General features: G+C 38.0%; 2 protein-coding genes across 2 annotated transcripts; both read right to left on the bottom strand.

The window, feature by feature from the left end:
- Positions 1–4,517: 4,517 nt before the first annotated feature.
- LOC139123326 (uncharacterized) lies at positions 4,518–8,243 on the bottom strand. The gene is made up of 2 exons (XM_070689481.1): positions 6,360–8,243; positions 4,518–6,011 (listed from the first exon to the last, which is right to left on the bottom strand). The coding sequence occupies exons 1-2, from the start codon at positions 8,241–8,243 to the stop codon at positions 4,518–4,520; spliced, it is 3,378 nt and encodes a 1,125-aa protein (XP_070545582.1).
- Positions 8,244–14,971: 6,728 nt separating this feature from the next.
- On the bottom strand, positions 14,972–20,383 carry LOC139122516 (uncharacterized). Its single transcript, XM_070687978.1, has 2 exons — positions 20,111–20,383; positions 14,972–18,401 (listed from the first exon to the last, which is right to left on the bottom strand). The coding sequence occupies exons 1-2, from the start codon at positions 20,373–20,375 to the stop codon at positions 17,371–17,373; spliced, it is 1,296 nt and encodes a 431-aa protein (XP_070544079.1). The 5' UTR covers positions 20,376–20,383; the 3' UTR covers positions 14,972–17,370.
- Between the last annotated feature and the right edge of the window lie 3,473 nt (positions 20,384–23,856).

Raw genomic sequence — 23,856 nt, 5'->3', positions numbered from 1 at the left:
TGCTATTTCATGCTAGTTTACTCAATGTAGGGGAGGATATAGTATCCCCTACCCCTACCCATTTTTCGCCATTTTTGCGGTACATGCAAATCAAAAACCAACCCAGATAGGTAGTGCATCCCAAAATATCCAATGTATACATCTTTTTTCTTGTTCAGCAGGTCCTAAAGAACAAAAAAATACCCAAGTAGTACGGATGTGGGGGGGGGGTGCACGGTGGGCCCCTCCAGCCCACGGACTAAAAGCTAAACGTCGGAATTTCCAAAAATAGAAGTAGGCCGCGATGCATGTAAGGAAATGTCGAGTGTCCCCGATGTCCCCCATGGCGCAACGGCCATAAATGTTGGCCTTTGTGTCCACCAATTGTTCATCGACAGTGTTGTTCACGTGAGATGAAAAAATCGGCCAAAAAGACACTGTACGATGGACTTGAATATAGCTGAATGAAATCATGGATATTCTGACAGAAACAACATGGCGGAAACCCTGAGAGGACCGCTGAAAGTATTGCATAAAATCTACCGGAAATCCGAGCTTTCCACCCTCGCTGGTAGCTATGACGTTAACTGAAAGTCCAAACTGTTTCTGCTTCCAAGCTTGACCCGAATATTAGTTAGGTGGCTTAGCAACAAAAAACAGCAAGATCGTTACACGGATGACAAAAGTGCCAAATTTGCTACAGAGGTTCACATATGTGTGTAGATCAAAATTAGCTATTGCTCCAAAAATTTGGACCACCGGAAAGGCTCGATGACGTCATAAATTCAAAATGGCCGCCATTATATTGCTTAAAAATGGTAAAATACAGTTTATTCAGCCAGTTTTCACTATTCTTGTAAATAAACTGACTCAAACATTCTCAATTATAAATAAAACATTGAATTGACGCAACTTAATTATTATTATGACGTCATAAAGCCAAAATGGTCGACCAAATTCAAAATGTCCGCCGTCATATTGTCTAAAAATGTTAAAAACACAGATAATGAAGCCTGTTTCAGCATTTTATCACCTGAACTAAAATTAACACCCCAAATTACAGACAAAACAGATAATTGATGCAAATTAATCATTAAGATGACGTCATAAAACCAAAATGGCAACCAAAAGTTACAAATGGACGATTATGAAGTTTACTATGCTTGGTACAATAGTCCATTTATGTGACAAAATGATAGCATAAAAGTAATGTACAATTTGTATTAATATTCCATAAACTTAAAATAAAAGATAACTGTATCAAAACTTAGCCAATAAGTTCAACACAAGTAACAAACTCTTATGAGATTATTGATTATTAAATGTGGTTTGTGTTTGAAAAATCGATTCGATATAAAGGAAATGAAGGCAACTTCACACACTGATTCTACCTTTGCTTGTGATACGGTATAGTAAGTAGATCAATGTGGTTTGGTGATAAGGGAAAATGGTGAGAAACCAGTGAGTCGATTGTGCTGTGACCCTCGTAATGTGACCTTGTCCCGGAAATAAGGTTTTATGTTGGTTATTCCTCCTAGTGGCGTTTCGGGCCAAAGTGGGGTCCTTCTTCAGTCACTTGAATGGTTTTGTATTCCCACATGCTCAGTTTAATGGTAGCCATTGTTCATCAAAGAGAGATGCTAAAATCTTTATGTTTTGGCCAGATTTTTGCGTGAATTGTTGCTCAGACCGTTCATTTGTACTCTCCTTGTGTTTGAATTTTGCTTGAAGGAGGATATATTGTATGTTTTTCTTCCTTTTGTACGTTATTATAGATTTTCTGGAAAACCATGACCAGCGTTTAATCGTCCTTCATAATTTTCCAAGATCTTATCACATTGTTTGATTAGGCTGGTTTTGATGAGGTTGTGCTGACAAGTACTTTGTTACATCATTACTCTTACTTTTGTTAATGAAGGATGGCTGACGTTTTGTTACGTTCTTTTTTATACAAGCTATGTCTTTCTTTTTGTAATCTCTTTGTTGAAGATTTTGCGTTGAGAAATTGACCTTTTTATGAAGTCCATATTGTTGTTGCATGTACATATCTGAGTAATTCACCTTCAGTGAAGCATTTGAAAGTCAAAGGCAGATAAATATCGTCAGATGGTTTTGTGTGGGTTTTAAAATCGAGCCATCTCTCCCGATTGTGTCAAGGTATGAGATTTTGTTGATAGAATGTTCAATTATGAATTCCCAAGTTGAACGTACAGTACAGGGTGTTGCACTCCTCGACAAATGTTCTGAATGTTAGAAGTTGATGTTCGATTCCTGTGTAAACCATGAACATGTCACCTTTTAAATTTCCCTACGAATATTTGACCGGATTTGGGATTTACTTTAACTTTCTCCGTTTCATGGTATGAGATATCAGCTATTTCTGGTGAGCCCATACTGCATCCATAGATTCGTTTGTATTTTTCTCAGTTGAATTAAAATATATTGATGGTGGGTTTTTTGTATCATATCAGTTGGCAGGTACTGTTTCAGAGTCATTCATGGCTTCATTTTTGGCATGTTTTTCTACATTGATATCACGACTAATGTTACCAGAATAGAGTTTGCATGTTTTTTTAATTGGTTCTAACTAGAGAATAAAGTTTTTTGTGTCCCTGGCATATATATGCCGTTTTGGACGATTGGTTTTATGACAAGGTCTAGAAATTCCGACATTTGTTTTATTGGGCTCGAGTAGCCATTTCTATTGAGACGTTGGGTGATGATTGTTTCTTCTGCTTTGTTTCTGTGTATTTTTGGCAGGAAATACCATCGTGGTGTACAAATTATTCTACTTTGGGTATGGGGAAACTGTAAATCACCTCGTCAATGATCTTCTTGTCGCAGATAAATGATTTCGTATGCAATATCCACTGTATAGTCAATGTCGCCAAGTGTAATAGTGAACATTTCGCAGCTGTCTATAACTTTCTTTAATGTCATTTATCTTATTCACAATTGCTATGCCTCATCCTTTATTGATGGGTTTCATTGAGATTTGTTTGTTTGTAGACAGATTGTTCAGGACAGTCTTTTCTGCCAGAGTCATGTTCTTTCTGATGTGGGTTGTGAATGGAATTTCCTCTATCGATCTAAGTTGCTTCGAGACAGTTTTGCAATTTTGGGTTTTCCGCGGTTAGTAGTGTCGAACATGGACTTATCTTAGAACAGATGTCTGATTGATTGATTGATTGTTTCTCATGATATCGTACAATCTCATGAAGCGAATAAATTTGTTGATATCTCATACGACAATTTTTCTGTAGAGGCACTCCGGAGTGGGAATAAATTACAAGCCTTACTCAATGCTTTGATTAAGGTTTGATTTGCAAGATTGTTGATGAATCTGAGAATCTTTCTGAGTTCTTATCTTTGTTTAACCTTCCATTTCTGCTTATGTTCTTCCTGGTGTTTTTTTATGTTTTTATGTTTTGGGTTTCCAAACAGCAAAACTCGTCTGGTCACGTTTTTGCAGTTTCCTTCATCTTTGAATTCCTAACCAGTCTGGTAAGTGAACAACGAAAGGCAAAGACCCTTTTCATAAAATTCACGAAAGCTGCAAAATATTAAGCTAAGCTAGATTCAAAAAGCAAAAAATAGTCTTCTCTTTGTTCATAAAACCCTGACCAAATGGTCTTTTTCTGGCCGGCACATCCTCTAAAAGAGAACTATGTAGCACAAAACTATGTCACCACACATCGAGACATAAAATCTAAGAAAATTCAAACGAAAAAGGCTTCTGAAACAAAGGAAGCAAAAGACCAAAATCACAAACGTAAAATCTTTTTTCAGGGGCCCAGGTCACATGACCAGGGTCAAGGCATGATTTATTCACCGGTTTCTCGCCATGTTTTTCATTATCATGAAATCACATCTGTCAAGAGATGATTTTTTTGTGTCGCCAATTTCTGTATTGATTAAAATATTGATTTTGCTAAGCTTGTAAGTGAGCCGGAGGTCAATTTGTTTTAATGTATTAATGACAGGTGGTTGTACTCAGCGAGGATTGTGTTGTACTCAGAGATAATTTATGCCGATGACAGGTGGTTGTACTCCATCGACATTTGCATTTTAGGATGTGTACACTTTGGTTATCAATTATTCGCCTGTGATGAGTGTGCACATGTTGTCAGAGGTATAAAAGACAGTGTTCGTGGATTTAGGGGCACTCCTATCTACTCCAGCTGAACAGTCACCCTGCCGCTCAGCCTAGCCAAGTAACAACTGGAAGAGAACGCTGTATTGGGACCAGCCAGTTTTCTGCACATAAACCGGACATTGATGTTACAAGTATTGAAACACGCCAGCCACTGGAATGTGCATGCAGCGCTCAGCAGTCTACAAGCAAGTCTCCCTTTGCTAAGGTACTCGCCGATATTGCTGATATTCCAAGACGAACAGACTGTTGCCCTTTGAATAGTTCTGAGTTGTGAGTACACCCCTGTCATCGCTGAGTCATATAACGCTTTAGTTTTTTTTCGTGTGCAGTTAATTTTTGTACTCAAGTAGTTTTTGTAATATTATTTATTTGATATTATAGGTCATTTGACCAATTCAAATATCATTTGCGTATGCTGGTCTTTCTCTTTATCAATACTCTGTCCCTTCCCGCACCTTTTCGGCCAGTTTGAAATTTTGCCACAGAGTGTTTGACCATCTTGTGACAACTGGGGGCTTGTCCGGGGTTCAGCATCGAACACAGTAATTCGGTTCAGCTTTCTAAAATCAATGCAAAAACGATTTGTATTATCTTTCTTTTTGACGATCACAATAGGAGATGCATACGGCGAGTCAGATGGTTCAATGACCCCCATGTTCAACATTTTGATGACCTCACTTTTGACCTCCTCTGTCTTTGCAAACGGCAGAGGGTACGGTTTTGATCGGACAGGCTCAGCACTTGTCAACTTAATATCATGCTCACCAATATTACAATGACCTGGAAGATCTGTCAACACATCTGCAAATTCGGTGATCAGACATTTCATTTCGTTCTGTTGGGTCTCATCCAAATCAGGGGATATATGAACATCTGCAACAGACTCTGTTGAATGAGTTGGCAAGGTTTCAACAAGCTCAGATTTCAACCAAGATGTGGTGTCATCGGGTTCGTCACTATCTATGACAGCACTAGCAACACAATGCATCACATCTAATCCTTCTTGGTAACCTTGGTCAATTTCACCTGCACTATCATGAGGTCTTCTCTCTTGATATCTTTTCAATAAATTTGCGTGATATATTTTAGTTTTTCCCCGCACATCAATTCGATAATCTAGATCTCCGACTACCTCCGTAATATGATATGGACCCTGCCATTGCATCAGTAACTTGTTGTAATTTGTAGGCAGTAAGATCAATACTAGATCACCAACTTTGAACTTCCTTGGCTTGGCCCTGCGATCATAGTAGTTTTTGTATCGCACCTGCGACTTGGCAAGTTCAGTTTGAGCTAGTTTGCATGTTTCTTCCAGTCGTTCACGCAAGTCTAAAACATACTGATATGTACTTTTGACTTCAGGGGTTTCAATTTCCTTGGTCCATAATTCAGACAAAATTGCCATGGGCCCTCTAACAGTACGTCCATACAGTAATTCAAATGGGGAAAATCCCGTACTTTCTTGCGGAGCCTCTCGGTATGCAAATAACAAAGCGTTTACATATCTATCCCAGTCTTTAGGTTTTTCAGAGGACAATTTGCGCAGCATGCTTTTCAAAACTGCATTAAATTTTTCACACAAGCCATTACAAGCTGGGTGATAAGGCGTTGTCGTCAACTGTCTAATAGACAATAACCTATTCACCTCCTTCATAACATCAGATATAAATTGAGTCCCTAAATCCGACAATATTTCTTTGGGTATACCTACTCTACTGTAGATGTCAACCAAAGCTTCAGCTACCACTTCAGTAGAAATGCGTTTAAGTGGAACAGCTTCTGGATAACGAGTGGCATAATCTATCAGAGTAAGAATATGCCGATTACCACGGTCAGTTGCCGGATCAATTGGACCAACTAAATCTACTGCAACTCTCTGAAACGGAACATCAATTAACGGCATACTACCAAGTGGTACTTTAGTAATCCTACCTTTTGGTATAGTGCGTTGACAAATGTCACAAGAGCGACAGAAACGAACAACATTGCCATATATACCTGGCCAATAAAATTGAGTCGCAATTTTATCATAGGTTTTCTTTGCTCCCAAGTGCCCACCAAGAATTGAATCATGAGCTAATGCCAAAACATCGTTACGAAATTTCTGAGGTACCACTAATTGTGTAAACACCTGGCCATGGTCAATTTTTGGAGATGTATACTCCCTGTACAACAGACCCTTCTTCATAAGGAAACTAGCTAAATTAGCCCTACCCGTGTTTACCTGTTTACCCGAACCCGCCAATTCTCTGGCACGCTTCAAAGTTGGGTCCCCTTGCTGGGCTTCCTTCAGTACTTCAGCAGTAACTGGCTCCTTACAAGCTCCCTGCCTAATCTCTGGGACAATTAGTTTTTTCATTGGCTTCTTTTCAGCCACCTTTTGAGCCCTAGTCTGTACTGCTTGCACAATTACATTTGAATACCCACCATTCTCTGGTACCACACTTTTTACCTCAGAATCGTTCTCCTGACTTCCAACTACAGGGTCATTTTTAGACAATGAGTCAACACTAACTGGAGGTGCAAACCAGTTCAAGTCAGGATCAGTTGGCGCTCGGACCTGATCTAAATTACCTAACACTAGATCATATACAGGAGTCTCCATACACATAGCTTCCACTTCACCTACATAAAAGGGAGTATTTACAAATAATTTAGCTATGGGTGCTCTCCTACAAGTCCTTTCTATCATTATATAAGTACGAATTTCACCTGTCATTTGGGAAGGGTCGACCAGCCCCTTTCTAATAACTACGCCATTACATCCGCTATCTCTAAGGACTTTTACTTTTTGTCCATTGACAATACCATCAACAACAGGCATTTTACTTACTGATGGTTGGTTTTCAGACAAGCTGGTCATCGAAATTACAGGTAAAGCATGCCCACATTTTAATTCGACCGCACTTCTGTCCTGTAAACTACTAAGACAACAGTGTTGTTCCATACATGGTTCACCAATTTGAGTACAAGTTGCAACTTGAACTTCGCTAACAGCTTCATTTTGCTTTTTCTGCACCGTTGTGGCTACTAAACGAGTACTTTTCACCTTATCGACTCCTACCTTACTCCAACATTTAGCACTAGTATGACCTGGTTTACCACAGTTATAGCATATGATTGGGCCTTTATATTTAGCGCCTGATTTACTTTGACTGTCCATATATTTAGCATTATTGCCGTTAGAGTGACTAGATACCTGACCTTTGAACTTGTTTTTATTACTACGGAACTGATCCTTGTAGCCCACCTGTTCCCTGGCCTCAGTGAAACGATCAGCATATTCAGCCATCTCATTAACATCAACCATAATTCTTTCACGCAAAAACAAGGATAAATCTCTATCACATCCACTCAAAAACTGTTCTCGCAGCAGTAAATCTTTCAATTTCCCATAATCATTGTCAACTTTAGCCATAGATACCCATCTATCAAAATAATGGTCTAGTCGTGCTACAAAGGCTTTAACAGTTTCAGACTTTTCCTGTTTGCTGGTGCGAAATTTAACCCTAAAGCCTTCCTCATTCAGTTGGTAACGTTTCAATAGTGCCTCTTTTAATTTATCAAAATCCATGGTCTCAGTGGCTGCCATACTGGAATAAACTGTCAGGGCTTTTCCACTCAATAAAGCACTTAAACTTGTGGCCCATGTGGCTCTTGGCCAGTTTTGGCTAGTAGCGAATTTCTCAAAACGGAACAAGTACGCATCCATGTCATCCCTAGACTCATCAAATGCAGGCAGCTTGGGCGCGCTAGCTTTCACCCTAGAAGAACTATCAGCAGTAGAAAGATCTGTGCTTTCACTCACTTCCTGTTTAGAGACGACACCTAATTTTAATCTTTCCATTTGCAAACTATATTCGCGCTCCTCCCTCTGCTTTTGCATTTCCAATTGTTGTTCGTCTTTTTCTTTTTGGTATAGAATTTGTTGTTCCTTAAGTTGTTGCTCACGCTCATGCTGTTTGAACTCACGTTCTTTTTGCCGTTCTTCACGCTCTACCTTTGCCTTTTCCCTTTCACTTTCTCGTTCTGCTTTTACAAAATCATTTAAATCCTGGCCTTCATAACCTAACTGAGTACCAAGAGCAATAAGCTTTTCCAAATCCATGTTAACTGCTTGAACCAATGCCAATCCTAGTACAAGTCTTTCTCAGGGACTCAATACTCCTACTGGTATATGCAGACAAGTGGGACAATTTAGAGAAATCACCTTTTCACCCCGGACAAGCCCCCAGTTGTCACAAGATGGTCAAACACTCTGTGGCAAAATTTCAAACTGGCCGAAAAGGTGCGGGAAGGGACAGAGTATTGATAAAGAGAAAGACCAGCATACGCAAATGATATTTGAATTGGTCAAATGACCTATAATATCAAATAAATAATATTACAAAAACTACTTGAGTACAAAAATTAACTGCACACGAAAAAAAAACTAAAGCGTTATATGACTCAGCGATGACAGGGGTGTACTCACAACTCAGAACTATTCAAAGGGCAACAGTCTGTTCGTCTTGGAATATCAGCAATATCGGCGAGTACCTTAGCAAAGGGAGACTTGCTTGTAGACTGCTGAGCGCTGCATGCACATTCCAGTGGCTGGCGTGTTTCAATACTTGTAACATCAATGTCCGTTTTATGTGCAGAAAACTGGCTGGTCCCAATACAGCGTTCTCTTCCAGTTGTTACTTGGCTAGGCTGAGCGGCAGGGTGACTGTTCAGCTGGAGTAGATAGGAGTGCCCCTAAATCCACGAACACTGTCTTTTATACCTCTGACAACATGTGCACACTCATCACAGGCGAATAATTGATAACCAAAGTGTACACATCCTAAAATGCAAATGTCGATGGAGTACAACCACCTGTCATCGGCATAAATTATCTCTGAGTACAACACAATCCTTGCTGAGTACAACACCTGTCATTAATACATTAAAACAAATTGACCTCCGGCTCACTTACAAGCTTAGCAAAATCAATATTTTAATCAATACAGAAATTGGCGACACAAAAAAATCATCTCTTGACACTACTCCCCTTTCACCTTTAAAAGACAGTGTTCGTGGATTAGGGGCACTCCTATCTACTCCAGCTGAACAGTCACCCTGCCGCTCAGCCTAGCCAAGTAACAACTGGAAGAGAACGCTGTATTGGGACCAGCCAGTTTTCTGCACATAAAACGGACATTGATGTTACAAGTATTGAAACACGCCAGCCACTGGAATGTGCATGCAGCGCTCAGCAGTCTACAAGCAAGTCTCCCTTTGCTAAGGTACTCGCCGATATTGTGATATTCCAAGACGAACAGACTGTTGCCCTTGATGTTCTGGAGTTGTGAGTACACCCCTGTCATCGCTGAGTCATATAACGCTTTAGTTTTTTTTCGTGTGCAGTTAATTTTTGTACTCAAGTAGTTTTTGTAATATTATTTATTTGATATTATAGGTCATTTGACCAATTCAAATATCATTTGCGTATGCTGGTCTTTCTCTTTATCAATACTCTGTCCCTTCCCGCACCTTTTCGGCCAGTTTGAAATTTTGCCACAGAGTGTTTGACCATCTTGTGACAACATCACTATTGATCCACTCACTAGTAACACTTTCAAAGGTAGAAACCGATGGGTAAGATGCCTTTATTTCCTTTATATTGGTTCACTTTTTCAGATAGAGGTCATTGTATAAAATAAATAATTTCATAACAGTTTGTAATTTGTGTTGAGCTTATTGGCTAAGTTTTTGTACATTTATGATTTATTTTGAGTTTATGGATTATCAAGACAAATTGTACATTACCTTTAAAACTATTATTTTGTCATGTAAATTGGCTATTGTACTAAGCACAGTGAACTTCATAATCGGTCATTTTTAATTTTCGGTCGCCATTTGGTTTATGACGTCATCACAATGATGAATTTGTATCAATTATATGTTTGTCTGTAATTTTGGGTGTTAATTTCAGTACAGGTTATAAAATGCTGGAAACACGCTTAATTAACAGTATTTGAACATTATTAGACGATAATATGGGGGATATTTTGAATTCGGTCTGCCATTTTGGCTTTATGACGTCATCATAATAATTGATTTGCATCAATTTTATGTTGTATTTGTAATTTGGGATGTTTGTGTCGGTTTATTCAAAAAATATTGAAAACTGCCTGAATTAGACGTATTTTACCATGTTTAAGCGTTATAATGGCGGCCATTTTGAATTTATGACGTCATCGAGCCTTTCCGGTGGCCCAAATTTTTGGAGCAATAGCTAACATTGATCTACACATATATGCAAACATCTGTAGCAAATTTGGCACTTTTGTCATCCGTGTAACGATATTTTTGTTAAGCCACCTGACTATATGTCTCTCCATTGCCTTTACACAAGACCCGAAAGCACCCGGTGCGGGACGCATGCCCTGAGAAAAATCCATTTTCGTGTTGAACGGGGCGCTTATGCAAATATGAATCTGCGCATGCGCAATGCTCCAAAATACATCTCTAAATTAAGAGAGAACACGAACTGTTGATGAATGGCGATTACATCTTATTGTATACAATAACGTTTCTGAAACGCATGCTTTAATGATTTGAACTGATAAACCCCACGTTCAAATTGAGGAGTCATTGATTATTAATCGTTATCACTCACATATGTCATTAAGAACGGTACAAATTTAATGTGATCACTCCTACGATTAGTTAACAATATTACTTTTAACTGAAGCACATGCACGTCACAAACAACAAGCATAAAATTGATCAGTACAGCGCCACCAAAGTTTCTCTTTTCCACAAAACCATTACTAGTACTTCACAAAAGGTTCATTTTTCACTTAGCCAGGCTCATACGTGATGAATACAATGTTTATGGTCGAAAGGAAGTGAGATCAACAGACGATATACCCTTAGAATGGACCTATTCATTAAATTCATAACTGTTGTGTTGGTTCCACTTCTGTTCGCTTTGATTATAGGCATAATGTAAGAGCTATAGATTTACATCCCTTGGCGAGCGTTTACAACACAGCTGCGTTAACTTCCATATTGTTGGGCCTTTGTTGTCGTACCACCTAAGATGATATTTAGGAAACCATTTTCACCTGTGACTCACAAGGCTGCAACATGTATGCAAATGACTACAAGGTTCATGATACATTTCAAATTCGCTGCTTGCAGAGTCGCATCCTCTGGGTCATAGGTGTATCACTATCGTATATTTGCACGATCCCTACTTACATTCAATTCTAGTTTCATTCACAAGAATCACTCACGCGTTATACAACCTCAATACTGGTTATACAGTATTAATACCTTGCTGTGCATTTTATGTGATTTGCTAATACTTCAGCACTTACGACAGTACACGCTAACTCACTCGTAAACTCATTTTCACCCAGTGTTTACGTTACGAAACGTTGTAACCTAAACCACAGATTAAGAAGCATCATAGGTTTAAGTATATCAGTACAACAAAACCAGTAGGATCGTTTCAGTAGCGTGCTCTAACTAACGGCAGCAATTTGAACTTAGTGTTCGTCAACAAAGTCTTATACGGTGTTTTGAATGTCTTAGATAGCCTATCCCATATGCACCTAGGATATTCTAAAATACCCTTGTTGGCTAAACAGAGTGATATTATCAGTCTATAAACAATTTAAGCTTGGTATTATACCAGGTTCAGCGACTTTGCATAGTCTGGTTTCTATGACGTTTTTCTTTTGGACGGCAAGGCTCTACAGTTTAGGGCATACTAGCCTAGGGCAGTGAATTCAAGCTGCATAGCGAACCTTGAGCTGGTGTTCACGGATACTTAAACACGTTCCGTGGGCGTACAGACTTGATCTGATGGACTTTAAACCATAGGCTCTAGAGAAAACTCTATGTTTATTTGAACAGTCCAATCGATCAACAGTACTGACAAAGGCTGAATGAGAGTTTACAGTAGGGTACAAAAAGGGGGAACCCCTTCCAGTCGCAACCATGTCATCTATACTGTGTTATTCGGAAATAAAGCACTTTTTAGTTTTGCAAAATCGTAGGCGATGGTACAGCCAGCTTCTTGACCATCTTAAAATAACTCAACATCTCTGCAACACCAATATCTCGAATTTACAAGCAAGCAATAATAGCGAGTCTAAAGCCCGAAACTGATTGGAGAACTAATTTTAATGATCGATGCCTAGTGAATATTGTAAAGAGTGCGTGTTAATTGTAATTAATGAACTAGTTGATTAGTTAAAGAGTCCCACTAACAAAGTACATGAGACCTCATGACATCTTGTTTTACAGTAGTGTTTACTGTTCCTCGCGTTTCAGAATGAACGGCCAAACATTTACAGTTTGTTGGCAGCGCGAAAATCGACTTGGTTTTTGAAATCATACCACTAAGATGACCGAACTCTAAATACATAACTTGATTTGTTTCTCATGGTTTGCAAGTCGACTTACATTGAATCTCAAGATTTCATGTAAAATAGCGGGAGAGTGTAAATATTAAAACTTTATTTAAGGTGAAAAATGTGGAAAAATGTGGCTTCAACATTAGAAAATAATGAATACAAAAAAGAGTACAGGACTGAAGGGTGTAGAATATCTGCAGATTGATTCACAAAATTTAGTCAACGATAATAGATCAAAAAATCATCAAAATGCATTGGAAAAGTTTAAAAGAGATAACGGGTAGTAAACAATAAACCTAAACTCTAACATCTAGCTTGGAGCTTAAAAAGGAAGTCTTTAAAAAGAGATCAAAATTCTTGAAAATACATATTAGTTGCTGTTTATTGAGCTTCAAGTCAAAACAGAATTCAACAGAGGACATATTAAACTTACATTGACTTTACATTCCTGTTGACTAAGGGTGCTAGTGTTGTTACAATGTCAATTTGAAAGAAATCTATCTTTCCTTGACCTTGAAGCAGCACTCTACTATCCCAGTGACCAATAGCTTCCCCTTTATTCCAGAATTGTGAGGTACTTATCGGAAATGAGACCTGTGCTGAGACCATTTATTAGAAGAGATACGTCAACAAGAAAGCGTGCGTATAGGTGTGGGAATACTGTGATCATAAGTACTTGTTTCCTCTTTGTTTTCTAGACATCAAAGTAACAACAAATCATGTTACGCTCTGTTGTTTCTTCATCGTAAAACCTGAGATTTCATTTAGCAAAATATTTCCACCTGTGACCCACAAGACTGTCATATGTTTGCAAATGACTATATATGATACTATAAGAAGTTTCAAGCTAAATTTCAAATGCGTTATGTCGTCTTGGCCTTGGGTTGCTCACAATTGCATATTGGCACGATTCCTGCGTACATGCAATTCTAGTTTCATTAACAAGAATAACTCACATGTTATACAATCATAATTTACGTTATGTAGGGCAGAGAAAACAACTTGTATAGCGACCCATGGGCTGCAAGGGAGTTTGTCGATACTGTATCTCGTTCTTGGCAGCGCAGACTTGGTGAGATGAACTTTAAACTATGGAACCTCGAGAAACCCCGATGTTTAAGGAGGGCAATTAATTACAGTAATGACAAAGGGATGAATTAGAGTTTACAATAGGGTACTAAAAGGGGAAACCTCTTCCTGTCGAAACCATGACGTCTATACTGTGTTATTCAGCTGCGAAATAAAGCACCTTATCTGTTTTGTAATTACGTAGGCATGTTACAGTCACCTCCTTGACCATCTTGAAATAACGCAACATCTCTGCAACACCAATATCTAAAATTTTACATTTCATTTACAATAATAGCGAGTCCAAAATTCAATACTGATTGGAAAACTAATTTGAAAGAATGTCTCAACAATATTGTAAAGAGTGTTTGTTAATTAAGCGACAAAACACACTAAGCGACGTTATACCATGAGATTTTGACCAGTCCATTACATGTATGCACTAGTAATAGCGCGGTCAAAACCGAGTATATCTTCACTGGGTGTGCTTTATTGCTATTATAGGGTAGAACGCACCTCGGGGACAGAAATTCGGGCCTTCAAATTTTATCAATTTTCTTCTGATCTACCACTTGTGGGGTCTCATTTTGAAGCTCTCGACGAAAGAAAAGTTTTTATGGTCTTAGTTTTTCGAAAATCGAAAATTTTATTTTTTCCCATAGAGTTAACACACGTTATTTGTTTCTCTTGCACCACAATTTTGTACGGTGACCCCCGATTTTTATTCTTGGTTTTGAAAGAGGATGGTTGAAAGATTCCTCAAGGAAAGTTTGAGCCAAAGTTTAAGTCTTTCACTTTCGAGGCGCATACTACCTTAAGTGACAAGTTCAAATTGAAAGCATTTCAAATCTATCAGTCTTTAGCTTGATGGACTAAAGTGTTCCAAGTATGAGCTAGCAGCCAACAAAACACAAACAAACATTTCACAGTGCAGTCCTCATTGACGTACACCTCAATGAGCCTTTAAAACAGCCAAAGAAAGGTGGGTAGTCGGTTTTGTATGATACTCTATGCTGTGTACATGACACCAGTTGTACAAGTTTTAGTTCTATTTATTTGAAAGATGATTCATTTATCAAAGGATCATTTATATATATTTCCACCACTTTGCAAACTATCCAATAACTTAGGGAAACCAGTCAAAATTTTTTATTTTTCTGAACATGATAAACTAAAAATGAAGAGAGAGTTCTCTTCAGAATTCACAAAACTTTTTCAAACTTTTCACAATGTTTAATTACCACAAGGATTGAGTGTCACCTTCCCTCTGAGCATAAATTGGTCTGCCGCCCAAATATGTATAAATTTTATACTCAATTCAGTGTGTTTGCAAGGATGAGTTTTTAAAGGCAAACACACAAATGCATTTAAAAAAACATGGTGAATGTCTCTTTATTGTAGCAATAAGTTTTTTACTTCTTCTTTTGTTTATGTAAACCTTCCATTCTATTATTTTTGATTTTTATATATTGTAATTAATCTACGATTTACACTAAAGCTTCTATTCGACATGAAATCAGTTTACTATCTCTACCAACAAACATAAAGTACATGAAATGAAGGATTGTCAGTTTACCCTACAACGGTAATTTAATGAAATCAATATTCGAAAGATAAATTGTCTTTGATGTAAGAATCAAAATATCTAGATACGCCAGTAGACATCATTTACCAAAGCCATCATACCACAGCAAAGACTAGATTATTTAAAATATTTGCACAATAGTTTATACACAACAAAAAACATTTGCCCCGTGACAGGCCCAGTATAGACCCTAACACAACCCTGTGGTACAGGTCTGTGTCACCAACGACATCTATTGCTGTGACAGGAGCTAATGTACAGGTCTGTGATGAGATGGCTGTATACAGTGCTGTAGACACAGTGATGTGACAGGGCCTGAAATTTCTGCCTGTCTCTTCACTGCATTTACAGGACTGTACACAGCAATTTGAATACAGACCTGTAACAGGTTAAATATTATTTTAATGCACTCACAATTGTGCCTATATTCATTTCTGTCATCAAAAATTAGTCAATTTTTCTGAAAATATACACTCCGGAAATCTGAAAAATTTTAACAACCTGTAACACACCACTGTTTGTACACCAGTATTTAAGTCATATGGTCACAGCACTGGATACACTCAAAAATTACCACTGTATACATTTCTATAATACGAGGCCCGATACAGACCTGTTCATACACCCCTGATATCTTGTTAGTTTAACAGGTCATGTAACAGAGGAAATTTCTTAGGGACTATCACAGATACTGAAATCTGCCTGTAGTTTTCTTGCTCTATACATGATAATACATCAGTCTTATAACAGATAATTATCAAACATTTGTAACTTTGTAATGAAGCAAAATAATCATCAATAGCCACCTCGGAAAGGATTGTATTTCACTCTTTATCAATCTTTTACTGGACTTTGCGAAATTATCATGTTATCATTTACGTGAGGGCAATACAGTACACTATCTTTAAAAGTTAATGAAATTTAGTTATGAGATCTTGATGGATGACCTAACATATACAGTTTACATGCAACACAAAAAATCCGCTAAGTTATTGAAATCATACCACTTACATAACCAATCTCCTGATACATAACTTGACTTGTTTATCACACTTAGAAGTCGACTTACATTGAATCGCAAAGTATCGTGTGAAATTACAAAAATTGTACAGATTAAAACACAGTTCAAGGTAAAAATGTGGCATCAACATTGGAAAATAATGAAATAAAAAAGATACAGGGCTGAAACTTAAAGAGTATTTGCAGATTGATTAATAGAGTTTTGTCATTGTATGATAGATTAAAAATTCATCAAGATATATTTTTGAAATCTCTTTCAGTGGGAAATTGATGTACAAAGTTAACGAAACGATTAGTTTAATTACATAATCAACGTGCAGGTATGATGAGACTCAAATATGACATTCTTCGCAAAACTTGACAGTGTCTGGACTAAATAGGGACAATTCTCACTCCTCTCTGTCGGGTTTCAATTTAGTTAGAGCTCAACTATAAAATCTAATATAAAATCTAATATGAAATAAAGTTCAACATAACTATGTTTTGTCGACTATAGATGTATCCGTACAACAAAGATGTTTAAACGACATACCGTCTAGTAGGTGCTTAAAATATTTACAAACAGATCAAAATTCTTGAAAATACAATGAAATTTGCTGTTGATTGAGAGGTTCAAATCAAAGCAGAAATCAACAAAGGTCACATCCAACTGCCATTAAATTTACTGACTCGTTCATCAAGCGTGATATTGTTGTTACGATGTTGATAGAAATCTAACTTTACTTGATCTTTAATCAACACTGTACTACCTCAGTAACCAATCTCTTCTCCTTTATTCAATCATTGTGAAGATTATCGGAATTGAGACCTGTGCTGAGACCTTATTGTAGAAGAGACAGGTCAACGAGAAAGTCTGCGTAGGTGTTTGAATGACGTGATCAAACTTTCCTCTTGGTTTTCTACACACTATAACATTTACAAATCATGTGACGCTCGATTCAAAGTAAACAATGTCGATGTGACCACGCTATATGTGACCGTACTCTTAAATTGGTTGCGTTATCTCCACCCCGATGCCACTTCAATTGTCCGACGGTTGGTTTTGGGGATTCAAACGCCTCGTCGACAGGAAACTTGCAAATATCCAGGAGCATTATATACACAACGATGACGGGTGAGAGAACTGACCATTTAGTGCCACCGTCATTTTCATCGCTATTCAAGGATTATGGGTGAACTACAGTTGCATTTGCTTGGCAAATTGAACTCATCACCCAATAATCACCATTCTGATTTTGGAGTCTAAGCGATATAAAGACAGTCAGCGCCGAAAACACGATGGTAAGTATGACGTTGCTTCCAACTGGTTTTAGACGTTTTATCATTTTCAAAGAAGACCAGCCAGGGCTTTCCGACTGCTCGCTCTCCGCCTTGGCCATGAACTTCAACCAGATGTGGCTAATGTTCAAGCCGTCGACGGCCAAGAGCGGCAGCACCACGTACATGCCGATTTGAAGCCAGATTAAAGTGTTTATAAGCGTGGCACGAACAGTCACTTCGTCGTCGTTCAGAATGAAATAATTCCAGTAAACATGACACGAAAACTTAAACGCGGTAATTGCCACTTGGAATGTCATCCACGCCGACATCAAGTTATCCAACCTGGTGAACTCAAGGTAACTTTCATAGACTCTTTTTCGACTGACCTCGATGGAGGCGGCATTTTCCCTTAAAAAATAAGTCACGTGTTTTAGATCTGACTGAAGTGCCTTACGTAGAAGAAGGACAATCAACCAAAAGCTACTGAATACGTATGTGCCGATTAACTCACACACGAATGATAAAATGCCCCAGTAGTCTATAGACACACACTCAAAATTCACAAAGGCGGGATAAATCTCGTAAGCACCCGCCACAATGATATTGACCAAGGGCCAAAGCGTGTACAGGATCACGTAAAACCAAGCACAAGGGGTAGCCTTACGATTCAGCATACCCAACACCTGCGTACTCGTCATCGCGTAGATACAGCGTGTGCCGCTAGGGCAGTAGGGAATTAGATGAGCTATCAGTCTGAACAACGCGATTACGAAAACTGCGCTGAAGTGTACTGAATAGGCTAAAACGAATAAAGAGAAGTCCATTCTGGCGAAATATCTGATCACGTGATAGGCAAGGTTTATTCCGAATAGGATAGATGACACCACTAGCCAGAACCTACTGGCGTATCTTTGGTATGGCAACGGAGATTCTGCGCCTGTGGAGACAGAACACAGAGATAAAACAACGATAACTGGATATTAAGCATAGCTCAAAACGTAAAATGACAGAATCCCGAAGTTTTTTTGTTATCCGGTCATTGTTAAGTGTAATAATCAGTGTCACACCTATCACAGTGCTTGGTGGCACACTTTAGGACACAGTTACATTATCCTTTATTCAGACTGCAATGAAGAGCATATGATTATTTTAATGACACCGGACAGTGTATGTTATACGCCCCATTAGTTTTGACCATAGTTTTTTACGTCTAATTTAATGGTATCTTAATATTTACTTCATATAAAAAGTATATATTTCATTGAGTTGAGTTAGTAATAAGATTATGTATTTGATTGTTGATAATCTCAGAAGTGAAACTTTACAGATGACTGTGTGTTTACCTCGTGACGAAACCCATCAGGTGATATTTTATTTTACTTCTCTTCCTGATTAGCTTAGCATGTGATATGTTTTGTTTTGCATTACGTAATAACTTGAGTGACATAATTGCTGTCAACAGAGACTTTTCCGAGGGTTGCTGTTTTCTGATAATAATTTTAATAATATTAGGTACTCTACCCTTCCAAGATATATATGGAGATTGGTATTTCCGCAGCAGTTCAGTCAAAATAAGCAATTTATTCAGGGGAACTTCTCATTTTTGTAAGTGGAGACTTTGATCGACTGCTGATATACATGGAATGGGGTAAAATCTGGCGGGTGAACGTTGGCTGTCCCGCTATCTTGTCGGTCTTCGTTCTACGCATTCAGGTTTACCAAAGTAAAAGGTCAGGTCATAATGGACAAGCAATTGTGACGACGGAGATAAATGTTATAGGGTCGGCTGTTTGAAAATGGTAGGGTTTCTTCCTACCAGGCGTATAATTTGAACTTGTTTGATTAAATAGTCTTATAAATTAAATAGATGTGCGCTAACTAGATGACATAACTTAATGTAAGAGTCGGCACTATTTTCTGGACTCTCGCGTAGGCCTCGTACAGGCCGACCTTAGGATAATAGTGTACCCAATCGACGTATACCGCAAAATTCTAAGAACTGCCAAAAGCTCTTAGAAGCCAGGACGCATGTGCAAACTATGAAGAGCTATAAACATGTATTTCCTAATGTCACTCTATACGGTGCGCAATATTCACCAAGACAAAATAAAAAAGTGAGTGTTTCGATAACCAAACCTAGGCTTTGTAAAACTCTCAAATCTTCATTTTACGCAATTTTAAACAGATTGTGTGTATTGTAAGGGTCTCACCCCATCATAAATAAAGGTAACACACATACCGGCTTGACCTACCCTGAAGTATATATACCCCATTATCTTTGTTGATCTTTCATTAATGCACAGTATTGTGAAATATTGTCGTCTATCAACTATATGATGTTAATATTGCACGAGACATCGACGTTCTACATATCTTTTTGACTTCGGTGTTAAATTTAATTTTCACTTGCATCATGTCACAAGGATTGGCTTTTGCAAGTCCGCTGATATAAAATGCCAATATCACGGAATGAATCATAACTTTTGCAGTGAGACTAGATGACGATTAGAAACTGGTGATCTTTATGCAAAGTATGGTGAATGTGTCATTTATTTGGCAGAAAATATGGTCAAAAGTAATTATTTTTAATATCGGACATGATTGTTTAATGATATTTTTCCATAGCACAATATGCATTTCTCTTACCTTCCTTTGTAACGTACGGGTTCAGACTTTCACAGACGAGACATTCCTCGAGCGATATTAAACGGCATCGTGGCTCGGTTATGTTGCAGTTGTTATCAGTCGTTCGTTTTGGCCACTTCTCCTTGTCCATTGTCGAGTGCGTCACGCACCTATTGTACGGTGTGTGTATGGAAAACCCCAGGAGAGCTAGACTTAGTCGGATCAATACGCACCATTTCGTCTTCTTCTTCTCCGGCTGTTCCTCGAGTTCGAGTATCGCAATCATAGGTTCCAGCTCTGACATAATGAACTATCTTTGTTGGAAATCTGAAATGTTTTGTAATGCATATGATGTTAGTCACCGTTATTTTTCGGTCACCATATTTACGTACATTTTACATTCGTGACAATAGGCCTACATATCTGTTGAGAATATGAGCTAGAATAATTTTCAAAATTTATCTTCTAATTCTTTAAGGGACAAAAGCTACAAATGTTGGTGGTGTTTTCACTGTTACTGTTCCAAAAAACAATGTCTTTTAAAAAATTTGGTATTTCAGGTTAGACTACCTAAAGCGTGTTGAAATGAAAATATATTGTCAACAGATTGCGATGTGTAGAATATACAATGTCATGGTTGACATTGGACTTCTCAACTGAATTAGCCTTCAGTTGTAAAAAAGAATGATTGACAATCCTAGCATACATGTTGCCAAGTTCAATGATACTTATTTCGAAGTGATTTAGGAACAGAAGAAGAACGAGATATAAATGTGAAAAACATCGTCCAATGCAACAACAGTTCAACAGTCCTTGGAGATAAAATAATTAATATGTACTTCAAAAACATCTACTATCTTGTTCATGACTTAACGGCAAAGCTTTCACAACAATACTATCTCTGTTAAGATCGGCATGACAACGCATGTTTTGAGTCATAATGACAGTAAGTGAAAATTACATTACATATGTTTGACACTTACCTGCCGCCCATATAAGCAAGAAGAAACCGCGAGAGTAAACGTAAACACTGTGTACTGTGTGCTGAGCTACGGACTGAATATAAAAGCACCAATTTAGTCATGGACCACTATAAAAGATGATGTAGGAAGATAATGATTGGATTACAATTAAGATTTTTATATATATAGTATGTCCTCTGATTAATATTAAGTATACATGATTAAATATTTCGGTTTTTTCCGGGTTCCAAGGGTTTTTACAACGTTCAAACGTACAGAGCGGAAGGCTATTTTTACATTGTTTGCATGATTGTGGTCAGGTGACTGCTTTACCTTTCGGTCCTATCGTTCACCTTGATCTTTAAATGTCGAACCATAACAGAGTATTATTTGCAACTAACCATAAGCAATGCTTTGATTCATAGTCCAGGGTGCTGTTGACTACCATGCTATTTCGGTGGCGAATCTTGTCAACGTGTCTTTTTGTTCCTTGATACCTGGGGAGTCCCCATTGAATATCGCAGACGTTGTTGGCTCAACAATGTTGAGAAAATCTTGCATAATTTAAGTAAAATACAGACTTCCAGTCATTGTCTAAGACTGAGGTCACAACTTTTTATTCAAAGTACTGCTTTGTTGGCTGCAGATACAGAATATTTTCCTTGTTGGAACATATGTGTTAGCTGGAGGCTTAGTTTTTATACATGGGATAAGTACATGACAAAAATGAGGACATATGGCATTATACATGTGAACCCATCAGTCGGTAATCATTTAAAGAAAATCATTATTGATCTATGTAAATGCTGAATTTGGAAATGCTGTAGGACACAACGAACCAAAATCGGTTTCCTTAAAGACTACTAAAGATACAGCATACAGACTGTTGTTGAGGAAAGAACCTAAGAAAATGTAAGAATACTTTCAAAGCTGCCATGGTTTTGCGGAAAGTTTACGAAGCTCACCAGTTTTCCTCGTTGGGTTTTAATTGGTCCATACAATGCACTGAATTATGACTGTTACGATGCAACAGTAAAGGGCCGGAAAATTCTTCTTGCGCCTCCGTCAAAATAACAGAACCTGCCACCTCTACTCACTCAAAAATAAAATTGGCGACCGTCGTTAGAAGATGATAAAAATTTGATGACCCCCTCCTCTACACAAACACACTTGCCATTGCTGGAGGAAATTAAAAAAAATTGATGATTCAATATTTTTGTTTATTGATTAAAGCTACAGTAATTTACATGTTTTCGGCTTTTTGTACAATCAATGTTTCTTGGTCTACTTCATTCATCACTTTAAACGCTTGCTATCGTCTATGCAACTTGTCAGTGTATAATGTAGAAATAACGGGCGACGCGCTGACCATTAAAGTTTATTTATGGGCAAGGGCGAGAGGAAAGCCAAAAATTAACTGGCAAGGCTTGCCGAGCCCGTGAATTTGGCTTTCCTCGAATCCGCGCCCATAAATAAACTACAGCGGTAAGAGCGGAGTCTGTTATTTCCATTATATTATCAACGAACCGAAGAAAACCGTCAAAATTTGAAAAAAATTCCGGAGCGAACGACAACTTGGCCCCAGAACTGAGCAATACGCGACCCACTGTCACGCGCGCTGTAAAAGAAATGGCAAATCCGGAGATAGTTTCAGAAAAAAAGCATCTTAACTGGGCCCACAAGTGCTCCACTTTATTTTGTGATTGATTATGATATACGTTTGAGCAGTAAAGTTAAAATACTTTGAGTTGTTAATCTTATTATTCATATTCGCGGGCATGTAAACAAACCGTTACTGTGTATTGTGGTCACGGTCTCGTGGTTCAGCTCGACCATTCAGAATGCGACAGGCAGGGCATGGTAATATAATGTGCATTAATGCTTATTTTGGAATACTAAAATGAAAAAAATAACTCAAGTTGCTTCATGCATGACATGCTTTGCGTTTACATATGGATCCATATATAGGGTACATGTATATGTTGGGGCCATGCCTCATGGCCTGTACCTAATTACAGCTCCATCGTGCAAAAATTCCCTGCCATTCACACTTTGCTGGTAAAAGCTGCAAGACAATTTAACCTTTATTGACTTACCAAGACAAGCAGTTGATAACACAGAAAACACATGTACTTGTATTCCAGCCATTTATATTGTCCAGACTTTAGAGAATGAAAACACGTGGAGAATCACCCTTTATTTCCGAGACTATTTTATTGCACTGAAACAAGGCTTTTTAACAGCGTGAAACATTTTGAAAGGCAAGTGATCCCTTCTGTGCTGTTTGAAAAGAGCATGACCCCAATGCTGTTTTCTCATTTTGGATGACCCCTCCCCCGGATTTTGCTGGCCCAACTAAGCTTAAGGCCATTGTAACTTTTCCTTAGAAGTTTATATCGAGGCGTTTGGTTTATTTCTTTGCTCCTCTAATGCACTACAAATAACAGATCAACTCTTAAAGTGAGGTCCGTTAGTGTAGTAGAAAACGTCGTTTAGCAAGAAGAGCTGTTGTTTTTATTTTTCTAAATAATAATGTTTTTAAAACAAATGTGAAGTTTTTCAAGCGTACGTTTCGCCCACAGCTTATAACACGCAAGGAGAAAATCAAGCCGGCATCGAGAACAACTTTGTACGTCCATCAAATATTATTACGACGAAGTACCACCCGCGTTGTGTTCTGATGTAATGTGTTCTACTGTAACGTGTTCAACTTAATGTTGGCCGTTCCACCAAACCCCAGGTCCATAAAATGAGTACATATACTTCATCTCTCCCAATTCCTGACTAAATATTCGTGTTTACCAT

This window comes from Ptychodera flava, chromosome 22, assembly GCF_041260155.1.
Source record: "Ptychodera flava strain L36383 chromosome 22, AS_Pfla_20210202, whole genome shotgun sequence".
NCBI classification, from domain to species: Eukaryota; Metazoa; Hemichordata; class Enteropneusta; family Ptychoderidae; genus Ptychodera; species Ptychodera flava.
Note: the sequence above shows the minus strand (reverse complement) of the source record. Positions and strands in the feature narration are given on the sequence as shown.